The sequence below is a fragment of the Myripristis murdjan genome, chromosome 5, assembly GCF_902150065.1.
Source record: "Myripristis murdjan chromosome 5, fMyrMur1.1, whole genome shotgun sequence".
Lineage (NCBI taxonomy): Eukaryota > Metazoa > Chordata > Actinopteri > Holocentriformes > Holocentridae > Myripristis > Myripristis murdjan.
The window spans coordinates 22615088-22635213 of record NC_043984.1 but is presented as its reverse complement, the minus strand read 5'-3'; the positions used below and the strand labels follow the sequence as shown (position 1 = coordinate 22635213).

The 20126-nt window shown below is 40.1% G+C and overlaps 1 protein-coding gene across 1 annotated transcript in view; it reads left to right on the top strand.

The window, feature by feature from the left end:
* Positions 1–2077: 2077 nt before the first annotated feature.
* The window catches only part of camk1b (calcium/calmodulin-dependent protein kinase Ib), a 58174-nt gene continuing 40125 nt past the window's right edge, over positions 2078–20126 (top strand). The window contains exons 1-2 of the mRNA XM_030051170.1: positions 2078–2212; positions 8446–8559. Of these exons, the coding sequence (XP_029907030.1) occupies positions 8474–8559 (86 nt within the window). The 5' untranslated portion in view covers positions 2078–2212; positions 8446–8473. The remainder of the gene's footprint in view (positions 2213–8445; positions 8560–20126) is intronic.

Sequence of the window (20126 nt, the reverse complement as noted above, 5' to 3'; positions counted from 1 at the left end):
TTTCACACAATTAATTATCAGTTGTTTTTCAGGTATAAAACCCGAACTTTCAAACAAACATATATTTACTATTATAACTTTGAGATTTTTTTTGTTGGAGGGTGAGCACTAACAAATCTTCAAGATACACATCTTCCTCATCACAACATTCATACAATATTGATTCTATATGGAAAATTGTCTTTTCACCCTCTGGTTAAACTGCAGGCCAGGACAAAGAGCATTTAGGGAAGTTGGCAGGTTTGGCCACAGAGGGGATCAAACAAAATCATATGGCTAACCACTTGGCTTTAAAGGTGTCTACATTTAAATGCAATATCTAATCTTTTGATTAGATCCTTTGGCAGAATACAAGAGTTAGCCTGTTGTTATAAATGTGATTACTGACTCCTGCAGTCAGGCTGAATATGAGTGACTCCTTGTCCTTGACTGATTAGGATCCTGACTTCCACTAGATGGTACACTACACCACAAATTAACAGTGATGCAGTTTGGGAAACAGAGAGGTGGCCACCTGTTAGGATTTATAGGCTATGGACAATCTGATTTGTGTTGACTGTTCATCATGTACAGCAGCTTCATCAGTCAAATAGGAAACAGATTAATGGTCAAATATGGTGCATAGCCACTCATATGGACTACAACCTACAATATGCAGTATAATAGCCACAAATAAGTGAAAAGTAAGTAAGAAAGAAAGAAAGAAAGAATGAAAGAAAGAACGAAAGAAAGAAAGAAAGAAAGAAAGAAAGAAAGAAAGAAAGAAAGAAAGAAAGAAAGAAACTGGTCTATGTAAATTCAAAACGTCTTAATAGTTTGTTTCAAAGCAAGGGGATATGGGTTGTAGTTTGTACAGATATTCATAAACAGGTGATCGAGTTGGCACGTGACGTTTTACAACCTTTTGCAAAGGTATTGCAAAGGTAAGCATGAATTTTCTGTGAAAGTCTGTTTGTTCCTGCTCCATAGACATAAATTGTCCAGTCTTTAAAATTGTAAAAAAATATATATTAAAAGTTGTTAAACTGTAGCCGGCATAGATAGGTTGATACAGGACTCAACAGCCAGCAAGTGTTTCCTGGGGAAAAGCAGTTGAAAACAGAAGTCTTATGTTATGAAACTGTGTGCAATTTTACAACAGGTTGTAACAGTTCTCTACCATCTGTTCCAAAGGGAATAAACATGAGGATCAAATTTAAATATTTTACAGCCAAACAAGAGTATCATAAAGTTTCATGCATTAGAACATTTCCTAAAGTAGGCCTTCTGGATGCTTCAGAGTTGGAGCAGAGTTTAGCTGAAGGCATATCAAAGTAGTCCAGTGTTTTGGACATCCTACTGCTACTACCCTTGGCTACTGCGGTTTACTACTGCTGCTACTTCTGCTTTTAGCATGAGTGTGCAATCCAGACCACTGATAATAATAACATTTCAAAACAGCACACTAACAACCCTGCAAACACAGGTTACCAACACTTGGTGGCCACTTTATACAATCCACCTGTACAATCTAATGCAGTTCAACACAACAGCTCTGCCATAAATTCTAACTTTTAAGAAAGTTTATGATGTTCAGTTTTTGTTGACATTGTGCAGAATGTATAAATTTAATTACATGTTTATTACTGAGGTTGTAGTTTGCAGAGGTCTTGCACTGGACTGCATTATATTTAGAGGGGTTTCTGATTTTTTGTCCTGCCTATTTGTATACATGAGGGGGACAGAATAGTAGAAACACCTCTCAGTAAAATGCAGTCCAATACAACAGCAGCACTAACTATGAGCTCAATGCCAAACATAGAATTGAATGAACACCTGTATTACTGTGACAAAAAGAAAACCTGAGCATTAGCCTTCAGAAAAAAAAAAAATAAATAAAAAAAAATAAAAACTTAATGGCAGAACATATTTGATTGTATTACATTGTACAGGTGGACCTAATACAGTGGAAACTGAGTGTATACTATCACAGTACAAAACACAACACGCAGAGAGAACTGACTAATAGTAAAGCAGAAGTCTTTACCTGTGCGCCACAAGTAGGCCGGTGATTGGACAGCGTGCCGTGGCCCCGCCCTCTGGCTCCAACCCCCTGAAGTGACGTCAGAGGGAGCGCTGCCTGCGAGGTTGCCAAGTCGAGACTCCCAGTGAGCGCTCCGAGTCGGGCAGGGTGATAGGACACAAGCCGACCTTTGAGACCGTCAAATTGCAGGTAGGAACTACTGTCATGCTGTCATGACTGAAACTTTAAATTTCCATTTACCACAAAAGGCAGGTAACGTTAGACGGTGGCACGGTGAACGCAGACGCGCCCCCCTGCCTGCTTTTTTGACAGCTCCCTTCAACAAACACATATCAGTCCGTACTGTACCCAGGACCTGGCTGTGACATGGTGCGGAAGACTTCTCATTTGTAAGGACATTTTAGCGCAAAGCTCTATGAACTATTGGAAATCATCAGTCATTCGCAGCGGCAATACCACATAGTGCATCCTGCTGAAGTTAAGTGTAGCCTACAGCAGCGAGGCTGCCGCAGCTGTGCGCTCATTATCATCACACAGAGCTCTGCCACATTGCCTGTATGTAACTTAAGTCGCGATGCAGTTTCGAAGATCAGAGACTGACATTCATGGAATATGCAAGAGACTGGAGAGCTAGATGTCCTCTTCCATATAAAGTATCATCGCCCGCTCTCTGAACTTTGTTGAGGCAGTTTTGAAGTCGACATGCGCGCTATATTAATTCTGATATCTATAAATAGAAAAAAAAAAAAAAAAAAAAACTAAAAGTGAATGGCATTGGTGTGAGGGTTTTCTCAGTAGAAATCACTATATCCAAAATTTGATGCATTTCTTGAAATTCAGTGCTTGAGGTAGTTTTGGCTTTTGCTTTTGCTTTTACTTTACCTCCCCTTCTGTCTCCCCCTCCATCTCTCTCTCTCTCTCTCTCTCTCTCTCTCTCTCTCTCTCTCTCTCTCTCTCTCTCTCTCTCTCTCTCGCTCTCGTGCCTCTTCCTCAGCTCCTCTCTCTAAGGCAGCTTGCAAGGTCTGCAAAGTCTGCTTATCAATTAATAAGCTCACATTGAAAGGAGATTTGTTGTGAGTCATGGACACTCTCGCAACACTAGAGCTCCAGTTGACCAGGCTGGTTAGTCAAGCCCTCTCAGCCATCCAGCGTGTGTATGGCATTTGATCGGGAGGGAGAGACAGTTATACGAAAGCAGATGCATTTATGAAATGCATAAAATAGATGGTGCTTAATTTTACAATTTTAGAACCTAAGGCAGTATGATCCACAGCCTGAAGGGCATGTTTGTGTGTGTGTGTGTGTGTGTGTGTGTGTGTGTGTGTGGTGTGGAAGGGGGGTTTCCCTGGGGGTGTCAATCTGAAGGTGATCAAGATTACCTTCAACACCTCTAGACTCAGCCAAACTGTGAAAGTGATCAGTAATATCCTCTTTTAAATCTACTGGGTTGTCAGTGTTGTTAAGCTACAGTAATGGTGCTAGGATTCGGTGACATTCATTTAGTCTTTGTCAGTGTCTTGGCAGTTAATTTCTGCACAATTTGGATCTGTAGCTTGTAATTACAAAGGTGAGACAATGCAAACACACAGATAGATAGATAGATAGATAGATATACTTTATTGATCCCAACCAGGGAAATTCATACATACATACATTTACATACATTTTATACATTTATGTACATACATTTCCCATTATGTAAAAACAAAACTGAAACTCGGCTACAGAGGTAAGGATAAAAGCTTCATTAACCTAAGGAAGACTTCAGGGCCTCGGTCATGTCCAAGTTTAACTGAGGTTAAGCGTCTTGTTTTTTACATCTGCAGGACAACTTTGTGTGTGTGTGTGTGTGTGTGTGTGTGTGTGTGTGTGTGTGTGTGCAGGTGAGTAATGCACTGTTTGGGGTTTGAGTGTAGCTAAAATCTACCAGTGACACCACGCATTGGACTCAGAAACCTTAACTACTTGCCATACAGTTGTTTTTTTCATAAATTTGCACTTGTGTGTTTGTATGTGTGTGTGTTTGTGTGTGTGTGCGTGTGCGCATTTGTGTGTGTTTCTTCTGTCTATTGCACATCACAGGAATGGGAAACCAGTGAGTACAGCAATTCTCTCCATACTTTGAACGAGGGTGAATCCTGCATGTCAAGTAGTATTTAGGGAATGTGGTTATGGTTCAGCATTGTGCATCTCCCTCTCACACCTCAAGCCTCCTCAATCCTGTTGCTTCGGTATCGGAAAGCTTAACTTCACCCATTGTCCACAAATGATTTTATTAAATGAACAGAGATTGTTTTTGAACACTTGCTCTATACCTGCATGTGTTTCTCCTCTTCTCTTCAGCTCCTGTCTGCCCCTGTGCAAGTCTCAAACTTTAACCTTGCTCTGTTCTCTATACACATGCCTGTTTGGTAAACAGAACCCCTCCCCTGTCTTTGAATTTACAGTCATTGGATTGAAATGTATTGTTTTAAATGTGATATCAGGCAGCCTGATTTAAAATGTCTCCAAATGCTTGTGGCCCGAAATGAAATGCAAGTGTCTTGAAGGTGATTTGGGTCTGCATGTTCATATTTGCTGTCTGCAGGCTGGTATTTTTATACACATAAAAAAAAAAAAAAAAAATTAGTCCGACATGTGAAAAGCAAAGGTTGTTGGATTCGTAGATTGATAATGGCTTTGATGTTCTGTATCACACGTGCTCAGTGCATGAATTTAAATTAATCTCCATGCATCTACATGTGAGCACGGCGAGAGGCTGCAAACAAGCAGACTATGATAGCAATTTTCACTGTTTCAGTCATTCAAATATCCTTTTCTCAAATACTGAAATTCAAAGTCCTTTCCTTTGCAGTGAAATGTCCAGAGATCTGAACTCCCGGACCTAGATTAGGCTGTATATAAAATGTGAAATCCAAGCACCAAAACATAAAAAAAAAAAACAAAAAAACTATATAAAAAAGCAGTGGTACTGTGTTCTGCATTCTTGTTGTATTTTCAGGTAATGGTTACAACACATTGGCCGCTTCAGTATTTTTATAACACAGAGATCAATTTGCCATGAAAACACTGGAACAAATCTAAACGAAGATAAATGCTCAGTTTCCAGGGAAAGAAAGTGATATCAAGTGGACGTGCACTGTGGAATAGAGTTACAGCCTGCTGTGTATTGTATGTTTGTTCACCTACATTAGTTTTCAGAGTCCTGGAGCAAACATCAGTGTATAACAGGGTTGCTATAGAGGAAAAGCCTGGTTCACATTTGACTAGACTTCCTCTAACTAGTTCCCTTAAGCACACTACTTTGCATGCCAGTCTGACATGCCTAATTTGTGTTTGTTTTTAGTTCAATCGCCTTCAAAGGCATGCAAAACTGCAATGGAGGAAATAATGATGTAGAATAACTGGAACTGATAAGCAACAAACTTTAACCCCTGTGTGCAGAGCTGTCATCTCCCTAGACCGTTGACTTTCATTACCAGTTCAGGGATTATACCTCCAGTAATGTAACACAACATGTCCACAGTACCAGTGCTGGATCAAACATTATTTTGCATTAGTCTGATGTTAAGACCTGGTCTATAGCTGTGGAACGAAATGAATCAACATAGTGCAGACTAGATGTGGTCAAAACCATTAAGCTATATCTTTATATGTTGCTTTGTGGTTCTTATGTGTTTGCTTCTTCACATCTGTATCTGGTAACCATATAGTCTGGTCTTGAGTTGCCTCTGTACAGTTTTTTTTTTTTTTGTGGTCACTTATGGGAAACATAATTACTCACACTGCAGCCAGCCATCAAAGTGACTCAAATTATTTCCACCTTAGCTGCCACCTGCCATTAGACACTAGTGCAATTTAGCCTTTCGGATATCATAGCAGCTCCTTTGGGTTTCCATAACGACACATATGAAGCCGACTTCAGACCGCAGTGAAGGCAGCGAGAGGACTGTGTGTGTATGTGTGTATACACACATACATGTGTAAAGATGGTATGTGTGCATTGAAGCCCAGCCCTCCAGAGCCCTCTGGAGAAATTTTGGCACTTTGTAGGTCTGATGGAATTGTCCGTCTAGGTCCCCTCCAGACATCAATACAAAGGCGGGAGAATAAGCTGTGACTGAATTGCCTTGATGTCATTCCTAACCAATCATAGCATGGAAGATGGGGATGTTACAGCAATACTTGCCTCACATTTCAAACTATTATGGCTAGAGAAGATCAAAATGACAAAAAGAAAAGAAAAGTGTTTTTTAAGAAAGGTGTATTTCATTAACTAAGACGAGACATTCCCGAACAAATCCTTTTAAAAGCATTTATTGGTTGGGTTTTAGTGGAGATTTAGTACAGGTGTAGTCAACTTACTGGTAATTCAGTCACAGTATCCATGTTACACAGTTGCTTCATCTGAGGCTCATGGTGACTCATTATACCATCATCCCTGACCTTGTCCACAAACTTACTAATGTAGATTCCAGTGAAAAATAGTTCCAAAAATATTTGGAAAAAAAAGTGTGTGTGTTTGACACGCAAAAACAAACACTTCCAAGGAACAAGTGCCATAACCACAGATATTTGGGGAGTCTGGAGCCAAGCTAACCTTTCTACTGCTCAATCTCACTCATGCACACAGATCAGTGTTTTAATGTGATCACCATAAACTAGAAAATTAAGATGATTAACAGTGGAATGGTATATAAACCCTCTATCAATGACACGTGTGCAAACCAGACCGATGTGGTACATCATCATAGACAGACAGACTGTGAAGTTGCCAGGCAGGCTGCAGGAATAGAGGACTGAGGCATGCTGATATGAACAGGGCTATTTTAGTCTTCCAGGTCTTGAGTGAGGCACTTTCTGGGTTTAGCTGATGATAGCTGTGACGGCAATGTCCTCTATGCTCACACCCAGGCCAGAGATGTGAGGAAACAAGGTGCAGAATTGTACTGTTTTGTCGCTGGGGCTGTACCTTTTTGTCAAAATAATACAACCTCAGTAACAAAAGGTACAACTGTGCATCTTGTTTTCCCAGAAGACCATGAGCTACGTGTGGATTCCTGTCAAGGAATGTGGAGAACAACGTGGAAAAACGTGATTTTACATTGCTCATGTCTTTGTTTAAGCTGTCGGTCCACTGATTAGTCAGCAGTGAAATCTCATAAGTTCACCTTTTTGTTGTTGCTGTCCGTACCTACCTCAGCACATTATTTTATTTGTCCCAAATCGGCTATGCTACTGTATGTCACCTGAGAAACTGAAAACTTTTCTTTTTTAGTGTCGGCAGCATCAAAGCTGTCATAGGGCTTCAGTTTCCCACAAGCTCAGTGAAGCTCCTTGTGCTCTGTGAAAACTAAATCACACAACAAGCACATTTCAGTTGACAGCAGTAGGTCCTTTGTTGTTCTCAAAGGAAAAGCTCATCTGAATGTTTGAGAGGCAGAAAACAGGACTCACTGCATTTTTTGTCACCTGAGCAGCATTCTAACTGTCTGCAGCAGCCTGATGAGTTTTCACACTTCCACTGTGATAACAGATCTAGTTACTATGCACTAACTAGTGAGTTTGATGACTGCCTTTCTGGAAAAACAGAGTGATCATTTTGAGAAACAAGAATTTATAATTGCTTAGTTGTGACAGGTTTTGTTTCTATTTAGGCTGTAATTATCTCCCCATTTTAATTATCTTCTCATCTTAAGTTATGAACAATTAATTAAAGGATCATTTCAGTTATTTTCAAACTGGGCCTTATTTGCTCTGTTTTTGCCATCATAATGATCAAATGCACAGTATAGTCACTTGCTTCATTGCAGAGCTTCAGGTGACCTCTTAGCTGCAGGAAACACTCTCTGCTCTTAATTGCACTCTCATAGAGACAAATCAAGTTGAACCCAAATAGTGAATGAAGCATGTTGTTTCAACACAGAAACACTCAAACTGCAATGGGACCTGCTTCCATCTGATTTTCTGATTATAATTGTCTAAAACCTAGCTATATTCAAGGGTTAGATATGTTACTTTAACTAGTGTGAGCTAGTGGAAACGTTCAAGTACTTTAATGCTGTGTTCATGCCATATTGGGTACCATAAACAAAAAAATTAACGCCAACCTCCCAGTGGTTATTCAATCTACAAAATATGGCATTTTTTTGTGTGCTCCAACATTACCACACTGTGTGTCACACATTGTAGAAGTGTGTAAATACATGCAAACATAGCATGGAGTTGACTGATGTCAACCATCCAAGCATATAAAAATGAAAATGATCAGCTGGAGTCACACTTAATACAGTCAGCTGCACCTAAGAAAAGTGAGCAACATCTGCTGCATTTTTTTTTTTTTTTTTTTTAACATCGGTCATTGGTGTTAATTAACATTTTCCTCCTGCTCCTTTTTCTCTTCTTCTCCTCATCCTCATCAGTATTGTTGCCAACCGTCAGAGCAAGAAGATGCCACTGGGTGACGATTGCCATGCCTGGAAAAAGAAGACCTCAGATGTGAAGGAGAACTATGACTTCAAAGAGATCCTGGGAACGTAAGTGTGTCAGCGCCAGAGGCAGACAACTGTGTTTCAGCTACCTGTGATGGGTTTTTCACGCTCTGGAAAATGTTGCCATGCTTTAGAAAAATGCGTGTGTTTTTACGGTTTCAATGGTGCACTTAATGCATCTGTGACTGTTCACTCAAATGGACAAAAGATAGAAAATTTGCATGTGTTTTGTTTCCAATTCCAATGTATTTGTGTGCATGGAAATTATTTTTATTATCGCTTACTTGTTTTGGCAGGTAATTATTGTTCTTAAATGATTGGGTATATCCACTTGGCTCTGAATGCAATCAGATTAGGCTCAGATGAGGAGCCAATATTTGCTGGCTACCTGCCCATCCTAGAGTAGATTATTATTAATGTTGTGGCGCTGGCTTCCTAAGAAGGCTGCTCTGTCTTGTCTTGTTTGTAAAAATGCCAGTGATGAAGAAATACCTTGTGGGCTGCACCTGTGGGCTTCAGTAGGCCAACAGCATGATTCGTAATAGAACCAAAGATCAAGCTGACATTTGAGCTGATTATTTTTGAAGGTTAATTAAATGAATAATGTGGTGAAGAGTAGTGAAGCTCCGCATCACTATTATTATAAAAAGGCACTGAGGTGTGCAAAAGAAATAATAAACTTACTGAAACTTACTGAACAGTGTCTAAGCAAGTCAGACTGGATAAGTTTTTTTTTTTTTTTTTTTTTTTTTCCTTTGGCTGGATGCCAGTTACAGAGTATCCCACATTTTGATCAGTATCTTTATTTCCTGATTATGGTGAAATGTAGGCTAATGTTTAAATTATTGGTAAACTACAGATAATGATGTGAGATCCAGATGTGTCTTTAAATCAGTAAAAAACAATGTTGTTTATCAGGTGCTCTCATTTTCCACATGCGTATTATTATAAAAATGTGATATAATCCATACATTATTCTATAATCATTATTTAATATTTATGATTACATAATTGTAATTTATTGTAATTTCAGCAGCCAAATAGCAGGTTGTCATAGTCATGGAAACGTAACTTATAACCTAGTTCCCAAATCCAGATGATCTTCTCTTAACATGGTGAATATTAATGTTACCACCACACACACACACACACACACACACACACACACACACACACACACACACACACACACACACACACACACACACACATATACACACGTACACACACACACACCCATATGACTATAAGGTGATGATTTTAAACTGGGCTTTCTTTCAGTGAAGCCATTAAAGAAGGCGCTCCATCCATCAGGATTTGTTCACAGGAATGTCTCCACTGCAGCCAGTAGCTCTGTGTTTTCTAACACTAAGCTCAACTCTGCTGTGCCAGGATGTCTCTTGTGGCCCCCTTGAACATTCCTCTCCGTCGTGGGTTTTGTTGTGCCTGCTCAGTGTGCGGATGTGAGATTTGCCCTCTGACACAGGGAACATCTCACAGAGGTTTCTGCAGGGGGTTTGAGAGAGTCTGGGAAACGGCACTCAGAGACAGAAGCACTACATTGTCAACTCCACCATACAGCCATCTTTAACGAGGTCTGCGGCAGCGTAGTTTGCTGAGAACGTCTTGCAGACAGCCTGCTATCCCACATGGCAGCATGTATGAGCAGGCACCAGGCACCTATCTGAAGCAGGTTGGGCCTCAGATAGTGCTTTTTCGTGCTTGCATAGTGGAAGGTCTATTCTAATCTGATTTGTGTCATTTGTAAATAGCAGGAAATGTTTTCACCATTATGAGTCAGTGTTTTATAATAGTGTTAAAATGGAAAATGGGTGACAAAGCCAAAAATGAATGCCTGAAATGGAAAATGGATGACAATCTGCCTCACTGCAAGACAATTATAGGCTTTATGTTTTGGACTACTGCTGGGATATTTTGCCTATAGTTCAGTTGGATGGACGTGCACCCATGTCTCCTTATTTGCTCTACTGCTTTTCCTCGAGCCTTGATAATGCAGTTAACTCCTAAAGCTCTTAACTTTAGAGGATATTTAACTGGCTTTTACTGTCACTTTCACAGACCAATATGTACATGACATGTGGAACACATGTGCACATGCACAGGTTTTTGTGTGTATATCTGTTTGTATTTGTTTTACAATCCGTTTTACTTAAAATGGTCACATTTATTTTTGGAGTATATAGTTTCATACCTTCTGTTTCTCATTTGTTTAACATTAATGCATTCCTTGCTTCTGTCAAGCCTGGCCTGTATGACATGCTCTGTTTCTCTTATTCAAGTGAGCAGAGACACCATTGTGGTAGTGATATAGTACACTTGCAGTTTGTGACTCAAATCCAGTGCATACTTCACCCAGGTTCTTATTAAATCCTAGTTATTCTTTGTGCAACCTGCATATCATGTTCTGTGTTAACAGCGTATCCTCCAGGTTTGACAAGATTACATTTTTCATACCCATCTCTTGAGATGGTTCCAAGCATAATTTGGCACTCCATACTCCAGGGCATATTCCAGCACCAAAACTGGACCATTTTTGGCTTCCTGCACTGCAGCCTTGGTTGATTGGGTCCTCCTGTCCATCCCGCAGTGAAGCTGCCCCCAGCAAGAAAATATGCCTCCACCAAATTGGCAAGTGCAAATGCTGTGGCTGTTTGGATGGGTTGCCCTGCAATTTTGAAGTAGCAGAAGATGGTTTTGTTTAATAATTACCATTTCACTCATCAGTGGCACTAGAATGTAATTTTATGTCTACACAGATTATGTGTGGCCTGAACTTTACTTGGCTTTATGATCATAAATCATAGATGTTTTGAGTGTCACAGCACAGGATGTTTATCTAAGGTATCCTCCTACCTGAAGCACCATTTAAGTACACCCACGTCCTTGTTAGTAGAAGAATTAAGGACTGAGAACATGAACTGTTCACATGACCAGCCTTGTTTTTGTAAACCATGGGTCCTCATTTATAAAACTGTGGCTAACTCCCTCACTGATGGTGCATGCTCAAAAGTAGACAATTATGTATACTGAAAAAAAGCTTTACAGACATTGCTTTTTTTAAACATGTCATTTTTAAATCTCATGTCAAGTTGAAGTCCTATAACTCAACTATATAAAAGCACAGCTCAATAGTCTGTGTGTGAAGATGTTCCCTGCTCCTCTTTACTTCTTATTCTCATCTCTGCAGTCCTCCACCTGCCCCTGGCTTGGTGCTGAGAGCTTGTTTATGGAGAAATCACCAGCTCACCACATCACTCAGCTGTGTGCCACATTCATTTGCCATTGCTGGATGGTTGTCGTAGCAACAACAGGAGACACTTTCCATAATGGACTCAAACAGTCACTATGGAAACAAAGTTTTTGATTTGCTATTAATAATCCTCCACCCGGTGCATATGTGTGCATTGTGGGAGAGATAAACTCTCTCCCCTTCCTCCACAGGAAAAACATGCAACACTCACACACACATAGACACACACACACACCTACACACAAACATACATGCATTTCTTAATAAACAACCTGACATGAGTGGTGATTAGAGCTGCCCGTCATTTCTGGATGCTCCCTTCCTCATATTTTGTCTGAGGCCATGTGGGTGTTTTAGGTGTGTCTGTGTGTTTTGCATGTGCATATCTATGTGTTTCTCCATGATGAAAATTGATCAAAGATCCATCTCATCTTGAACACAGTAAATTTACGAAGTCTTATATGATTCAGACAATACATTAGTAGATATTCATTGTGCTACTTTTTAATAACTTCACGTGATTGCATCATTTGATTGTTTTTCAGCTCAAATCTCTGTCAGATCAATGAAAATTATGAGAACAGAGAGTGTGTAAGCTAACTTTTTATGATCCATCAGTTATTGGTCCAAAATGGCACATCATTGGATAATATCTTGAACCCTTGAAGTTGCTCAGTTTAGATTTAAAACAGCCTCACAATACTGTGCACTGAAGACTTTTTATGGATTCAGGCCAGTGTGTAATAAATATACGATTCGTTTCTCATGGACAAAGTAGTGCTTGTATTTGACTTAAAAAAAAAACAACATCTCAGTTTGACAAAGAAGAAAAAGAAGAAATAAGTAACTTCTACCAATGGCATGAATTTGTGTGTATGTGTGCACATGCACACATGCTTGTGAATACCCAGCTGCAGCCACGTTTTTATAATTAAAACAGATGGAGATTAATAATGCACACACTGGCAACAGCACTTCCACTGCAGTCAACTCATATCCTCTTTCTTCATTATTTTCTTGTTGAGGTTCCTTTATGTTGATCTCCCTTTCTCTGCCTTTGTTTCTGTCTGTCCAACCCAAAGTCACATCTGTCTCAGCAGACATCCAGCTCCATTTTGGCTCCCAATTTCTCTCAGCTGCTTCATACCCAGTTCCTGTTTTCATACTGTGTTTGCTGTACAATTGGGATCCTGGTGCATCCTGCAGCTCTTTGATCTTCAGCTGAAATTAGATCTTTAATCATACAGAGATCAGGACACACAGGACAACATTTACCAAACATTCTTCTACCTATCAGTCTAAAATTTCTGTGCAGGATTATGACCATATGATAAGGAATCTCTCAGGGTCGTGTTGTTTCAAAACCTTTGCAAAATGTTTGTTTTGGCTACTTCCATTCTCTGTCTTCATTCACTGTCTAGCTTGCTCAACCACTGCTGCTGCCCCTTTCTCTTCTCCAGGGTCGCTATACGTCCCTGCCACTCTTGATTCACTGTCCAGCTTGTGTGAAAAATTCCTGGATGTGCATTATATTTTTGGGCGAGTTTACAGACTGCTGACAGGGAAGATAGCAGGGCATTGAGGAGATACATTGACAAAAAATGGAAAAAGTGTGGTAGTGGGGTTAAAATAGGTTAAATAGCCTGATGCTTCATGAAAATGTGAAAAACGAGTAAAACAGCTGTCGCAGTTTTATACATCGGCTGACCATTGACCATGAGAGAGGCCTTTTGTAATAATGTAGAATTTTGCTATTTAAATTTGTGTTAATTTTGAAATACATTTTTCCTTGAAAGCCATATGACTACTGGCAAAGAACCAGAAATGGCTGGAGAGCCATATGTTCCTGACCACTGGTACAATGTGTGTAATATAGTGACACAAATACAGAGAGAACAAGAAACAGCTGAACTTGAGAGGCTTTGGGAGGTTTGCAGCATATTTTCTATACTCCTCTGTATTAAATCTGAACCATACAGCAGTTTAATTTTAGAAGTGTTTGACTATACAATCAGTTGCTGAGTCTCCCAATTTTGCTCAGCACATTGCCCCTAGACCCGAAAAGGGCAGGTACGCCCGGTGGAGATCTGCTCTCTACTGAGTACACTGGTTGATCCTGTTTATGGTTATTGTCAATAAGGCATTATTGGTTACAAATCAAATAAGAATCTGCCTTTACAATATAATTGGTAGCATCAAAATAACTCATTACATCCGAAATGATCTGAAATGCCAAAGCTGGCCTTTGCTCGCATAATGATAAGATTGTAGATGACATAGATAAATAAAGACATCATGCTATTTTGGAATAAAATATATGCCAAGTAGTGCAGGCATGTATTCTCTCTCTCTCTCTCTCTCTCTCTCTCTCTCTCTCTCTCTCTCTCTCTCTCTCTCTCTCTCTCACACACACACACATACACACACACACACACACACACACACACACACACACACACGACCCAATCTCGCTTGGAAAGTTTGGAGTCCCTTGGCTTCTCTCGCATTTTCCTTGGCTTTGTTTCAAATATTGACTTACCCTAGAGCTCCCCAGCGTATGTTGTGCAATATGTCATCATTCAGACCTTTTGGCCGGTTGTAGATCAATGTTCACATGTTTGAAAAATTGCTATTGATATTTTCCTGTTAAATGTTAGAATTCACTCATATGATTGGAGAAGCTCCTCTTAACCATTGTGTTAAATGCACTTTTTTCTGTTGTGAAGCACTGTCCAATCTTGAATGTCCATGCTCCATATCCTTTCCATTTCTTAAGCTGAGCACATTTGCGAGGCAGCGGTGGTCCCAGAAAATACTTCACAGAGCCTGTTTTGCATAGAAGTTACACTCAAAACGACAATATAAAACTTTCATAATGAGCGATCGCAGAAAAAAGAGTGAAAAAGAAGAAAGAGTCGATGGAAATTGGGGTAATTGCACAGTCATCTTAATCAACACATAGACAGTTCCCAAGAAATTCATTTTCCACCACTTCACTTGCTGAAACAGTTACTTTGAATATATAAAGAGAAAGCATGTACATGATTTTCACGTCTCTCTGCAGGCTGTTCCACACGGGCGGGGCAGAGATATCAAACACTTTCTTGCCTTTTGATAATTAGGGACAGTCAGCAGAAATGAATAGTGGGACCTCAAATAGCACTGTCCTCCATGACTCCACATACTGCAGTCTGCAGATTCTGCACTCTGATTCTCTCTGATCTGTAATGTTGATTTAATGTAGAATGTAAACAAGAAAGTAAACAATATTAAGTCAAATGTGACAGATGTTGATAGTTGATTCTGCACTTTGACATTAAAAAATAGGTTCTGTATTTTTCAACCCTGGTAGCATAAAAATATTGGTATCCATTGTAGCACAACTTACTCTTGTCACTGTTATCACGTGCAAAATGGTAAACAGATTTTGCATTTACATTAATACATATCCTTGTTTACATCCAAACTCTTCATCTGTGTGGTCGGCCAATGATGCATTTACTTGATTTCAGACCTTGCAATTTATGTCTTACAAATTTCCAACCTGCAACAGCATGGCCGTGTCAACACAGGAAAAATGGATCAGTCTTTCCATGGTATTCCCTAGGGAGGAAAATTCAGAATGAGTGCTCTGCTGGACTGTGTTGTGTGCGGTTACAAATGATAGGTAGCAACATTTTAATTCGTTCAAGCTCGTTCAAGAGCCCCTCAGGTACTCAGACGTGTGAATACTAAGTTGTTTTTATTTGTCTGATTTGTTCATTTCTGATGTTCACATGTTCACTAAAACAAATTGAAGTTTTGGATGTTTTTACTGGTGTGCTGTTGTGTTCTTTGTTATTATTTTATTTTTAGTAGTTTCCCATGTTCCCCTTCTCCCTTGCTGGCTCTGAGGTTTCTGAACTGACCAGCAAACTGCACAAATGGGCCATGCCGCATTTCTGACATTTAAATGACTGCACATGTTCTCATGCCGAGGGCAATAAGCATGTTCCTCTCCAGGGAGGGGAGTTCCCAGTGTTTTTAACCCAGAATGCATTGTGAAGAAGGGGGGATGGATCAATGGGGGGGAAGGGGAACGGGAGGATGTGGAGTTGGGGAGAAAATGTGGGGTGAGTGTCAGGGAATGAGCTGTAATCATCTAAAATCATTAGGGCTGATGGATCGGCCCCTCCCGTTACTGTCACTCATGGAACTGTGACCCAGTGGCTTCTGCCCTCGCTGGTCGCATGATCTGCTGTGTTGCCGAATTGATTTAGAGGGAACACTGTGTGTGTGTGTGCGCGCACGCTTGTAGGTTGGTAATTGATGGATAGAGGGCAGTTTACAGGAAAAGGTTGTTGTCCTCCTCTCTCTTTCTTTCTCTGTGTCCTCCTGTTGACCACCTTTCCTTCCAGATCTCTTATTTTTCCATCTTTGAATGAATACACATGATCCACCTACCACACATCATCTACTATTTTTTTTCTTGTTTTTTTTTTTAAGCTGGGAGTCCTTTTCCTCTGGTTGTTATTTATGATTTGTTTTGCTGAGGATCCCTCATGAAAAGCCCTGGTGTTTCTCGGAAGTTGCTTTTCAGTGTCTCATGGCTTTCAGTATGAGTTATCTTCCTCATCACCAGTTTTCCCATATGAGCATGTTGCTCTGATAAAACATTGCAAAGATGAATTACCCACAATGGGAGTATTTGACCTTTTCATTTGATGAGACAAAGTCAGGCTTCTCTGTTTTAATGGATCAGGGCTCCCATGGGTCATGGAATTTTTAAATGCCTGGAATAAGCAGGGAAAGTCAGGGGATTTAAGAAATTCTTGGGATAAGTCATGGAATATCATGGAATTTTTTCAGCCTTAATTTTAAAAAATGAATGTAGTATTTATTGTGTATACATTTCTGAAGGTTATAGAGATTCAACATTTTATTCATGGGAAATTGTCGAGAAATAAGTGAGTTTTAGGTTTGAGTGACAATCCTGATGGATATTTCTTTGTTGATACTCAAAATGTGTCAACATTGCTGATTGTTTGAAATCTTGCACCTATCCATCCTCAGTTAATGAGATTTCCATTTGTATGGTGCACAGATTGTAGACTGGGCAGGGACACAATCTGGCAGTGAAAACAGGAACCTTTTGCTCCACTTGTTCCCTAACACTCTTGGCTCTCGGCTACATTATATGGGCTTTAACACTGATCTGCCACTCTGTCTGAGGGCTCTCTGCTGCTGAGTGGAGAGCTCCAATAACTCTCCACTCACCGGGGTGCGCGTGTGTGTGTATGTGTGCGTGTATATGTGTTTTTGTGTGTGTGTATGTTTGTGTGTGGGTGCGCGCACATGCAGATGCACTTGTGAAAGCATATATGTTGTCTGTGTGACGAGAGGGAGAGTTTTCTAACCCTGCACAAATGCAAGTTAAATGCTTTTTAGTTAACCAACATGATTTTTTTTTTTTTTTTTACAGTAAGAAACCAGATCCTCAAAAAATCAGCTCTCACAGGAGTATCCCAGAATTACACAGATGCAGGAAATACCTTGGATCAAATCCAGAACTCGTTAAATGACGTTTTTTAGGCCACAGATGTTGATTGTGAAAGCTTGATGTTTTCGTATGACAATCTTTGGTAAACATTAGACTGACAGAGAAACCCTATTGTTGTTTATTGTTTATTGTAATTAAAGCACTGCTACCCCTTCTGCTCACCCTAGTCTATGAGTGGTATGTGTTATGCCATGGACTTCTGAGTCTGGCTGTTTGCTAAGTTGGTAAGTTTAGGCAGTGAAGAAATTGGTTTTAACAGGATTTTAACCTGAGCTGCCTTTTTCTGGTGCTATTTTTGTTGCTTTTTCATGATTCAGTCATTGTATTACAAGTCTGATTCAAATAAATTCAAAATAACAACAAATTAATGTAGACCAAAGGAAATAGCCACCTTTATGGAGCAGCTGTGTCTCCCAGCATGAGAGCTATCCCAGTTCTTCTATTATTCATAATTCTCTCTCTCTCTCTCTCTCTCTCTCTCTCTCTCTCTCTCTCTCTCTCTCTCTCTCTCTGGTGCTGCCTCTCTCCACCATCATTAGTACTATATCATATCACTTTCTCTTGTGTCCTGGCCCCATTGTGTTCCTGTGATCTCTCTTATTCCCTCATTTTGTCCCGATCTTCCGTCTTGTCTTCCTACAGCGATGTGTCTGTGTGTGTGCATGGGTGTGTGTGTGTCTGTCATTTGGAGCACTACATTCTCCATGTTGCATGTATTAATACTTCGTAAAACCAAATCTATCAGTGTAGATGCTGCCACGTTTTTTGATCAAATATTTGCTCTCTTTTCTTTTCTTCTTTTCTCCTCTCTTATTTTCCTTTCATCTAAGTTTAATTTACTTTAGTGTACTTTGACACACAGCTCTCTTTGCTGCAGGCGGATATTAAGCTAAGACTTTCCTCCTTAAAAGGGGCGGCCAGTCGCTGAGTGGCCGGCTCACATGCTGGACCTTAAAGCACGGGACAGCATGTAACTGTGCTGGCCTTGTAATTCTGTCTCAGCCACTGATAAGCCCATACAGGAACGATGAGTACGGCTTGTAGCACGCTGCTCTGCCTCTCTTACCCCCCCCCGCCCTATGCAGATAACACACACACTGTGCTCCAACTTAGACAAAGCAAGCAAGAGCGTAGCGAGAGATTAAAATGTCACTTGTAAGCAAAGTCATCAAGCACAACGGTTTCAACTAACAGGTTCAGCACCCAGCATCAATAAACTAAAAAGCTAACTCTTAGATAACCAAGTTAAGCAATAGTATTAATTCATTTTTAATAATAATAATGATAATTATAAAACACTTTTTAAAACAGGGGCTACAGAGTGTTTAACAGTAAAACAAATAAATACAATAAAATAAATAAAAACTCAATAGAATACAACATTCATTAATGGAAACTGTAATCTCAGAATCTCACAGTTTAATTGTTCTTTTTGAATCAAACAAATCAGATCCGTTTCCAAGTCAGATCTGATGCTCAAAATCCATCCCTACTTACTCCACCCTCAGCCCTTCAGCCCTGCCCTGACCTAATTCTAACAGAAGCCGACGTCTCAGCACTACACAGCTCAGCACGGCATAGCCTGTAGTTCCTGGAATACGCGCATACATACACGAACACGTGCTCACACACACGCAAACATATACCTACCGTTTGGCCCACTTATGCATCTCCATCTGCTCTCAACAATACATTGTCCTAACAGTGTTACAGACTGTACGCTTACAGGCCCAGTATGTGCATCTTTGCGCATTCTTTTCTAATCCGCCACTGTTATCGCTGCTTTCTCATCTTCCCCACATGACAGGGTTATCGAGGAATCAGCGAGCTGGCATGAAAAGACTTTCCAGCTGCTTTTATCTCAGGTGCTAGAAATCCTTAGGGAGGCATGTCCTTAGCCTGGCAGCCTAGTCATAATCAAGTATGATATTGTTATGAATATTTTTAGTTACATGGTGTGCATCAACTTTTGAAGTCTTTTTTCATTTGAATAAACTTCTTCCTTCCCCAAAGGTGTTTTATGCATAAGTTTGGTCAAAGCCTTTGTTCTGGCATGTTTTTATTTTTAGCTGACACAACTGTCAAAAAGTACTTAAGCACTTAATGAGCTTGGGTGCCAGATTGAATGCAGTGTCACCATATGAAATATGAAACAGTACTATAATTTTGTAAGCTTTTTCCACCTCTTTACCACTGTTTTGTGTGTGTATATGTGTGTGTGTATGCGTGTGTCTGTTCCAGAACTAATGCTCACTCTCAAATATACCTGTGAGAGTCTGTATTTTATTACGAGATGAAGATAATCAAAATCAGTCTTATGCTCTCTCTCTCTTCTTGCATGCTCTGTCTTTCTTCTTCTCCTTTCCCTGCCGTCCTCCATAGGTATGTTTTTAAATGTGACTTCAACTGTAAAGACAGCAGGAGCCTTGAATTAATGTGGAGTGAATCAGGAGAAAATAGCTAGAGAGCAGAATGAGATATATTTGAGGACATGCAAGTCCACAATATTTAATGGTGTCCTAGGTGGGAGGTGGGGCCTCAAAGGAATAGTGAGAGAGAAGGAAATCAGGAGAACAGGACCCTGTTGTCAGAGTCAAAGATGCTGGTAGCGGGAGAGACCCTTCTGGAGGTTTGGATGACAGGTAGACAGATAGACAGATATGTAGGTTGTTACATAAACAGGAAGTCAAGAAGGGTCCAGCAGCACGCCGAAGACCTCAAAAACATTAAGGAACCTTCATCTACTCTAACCTCAACCACACCAAACTGTGGCCTAACTTTAACCATCTCTAATAGTTGCCT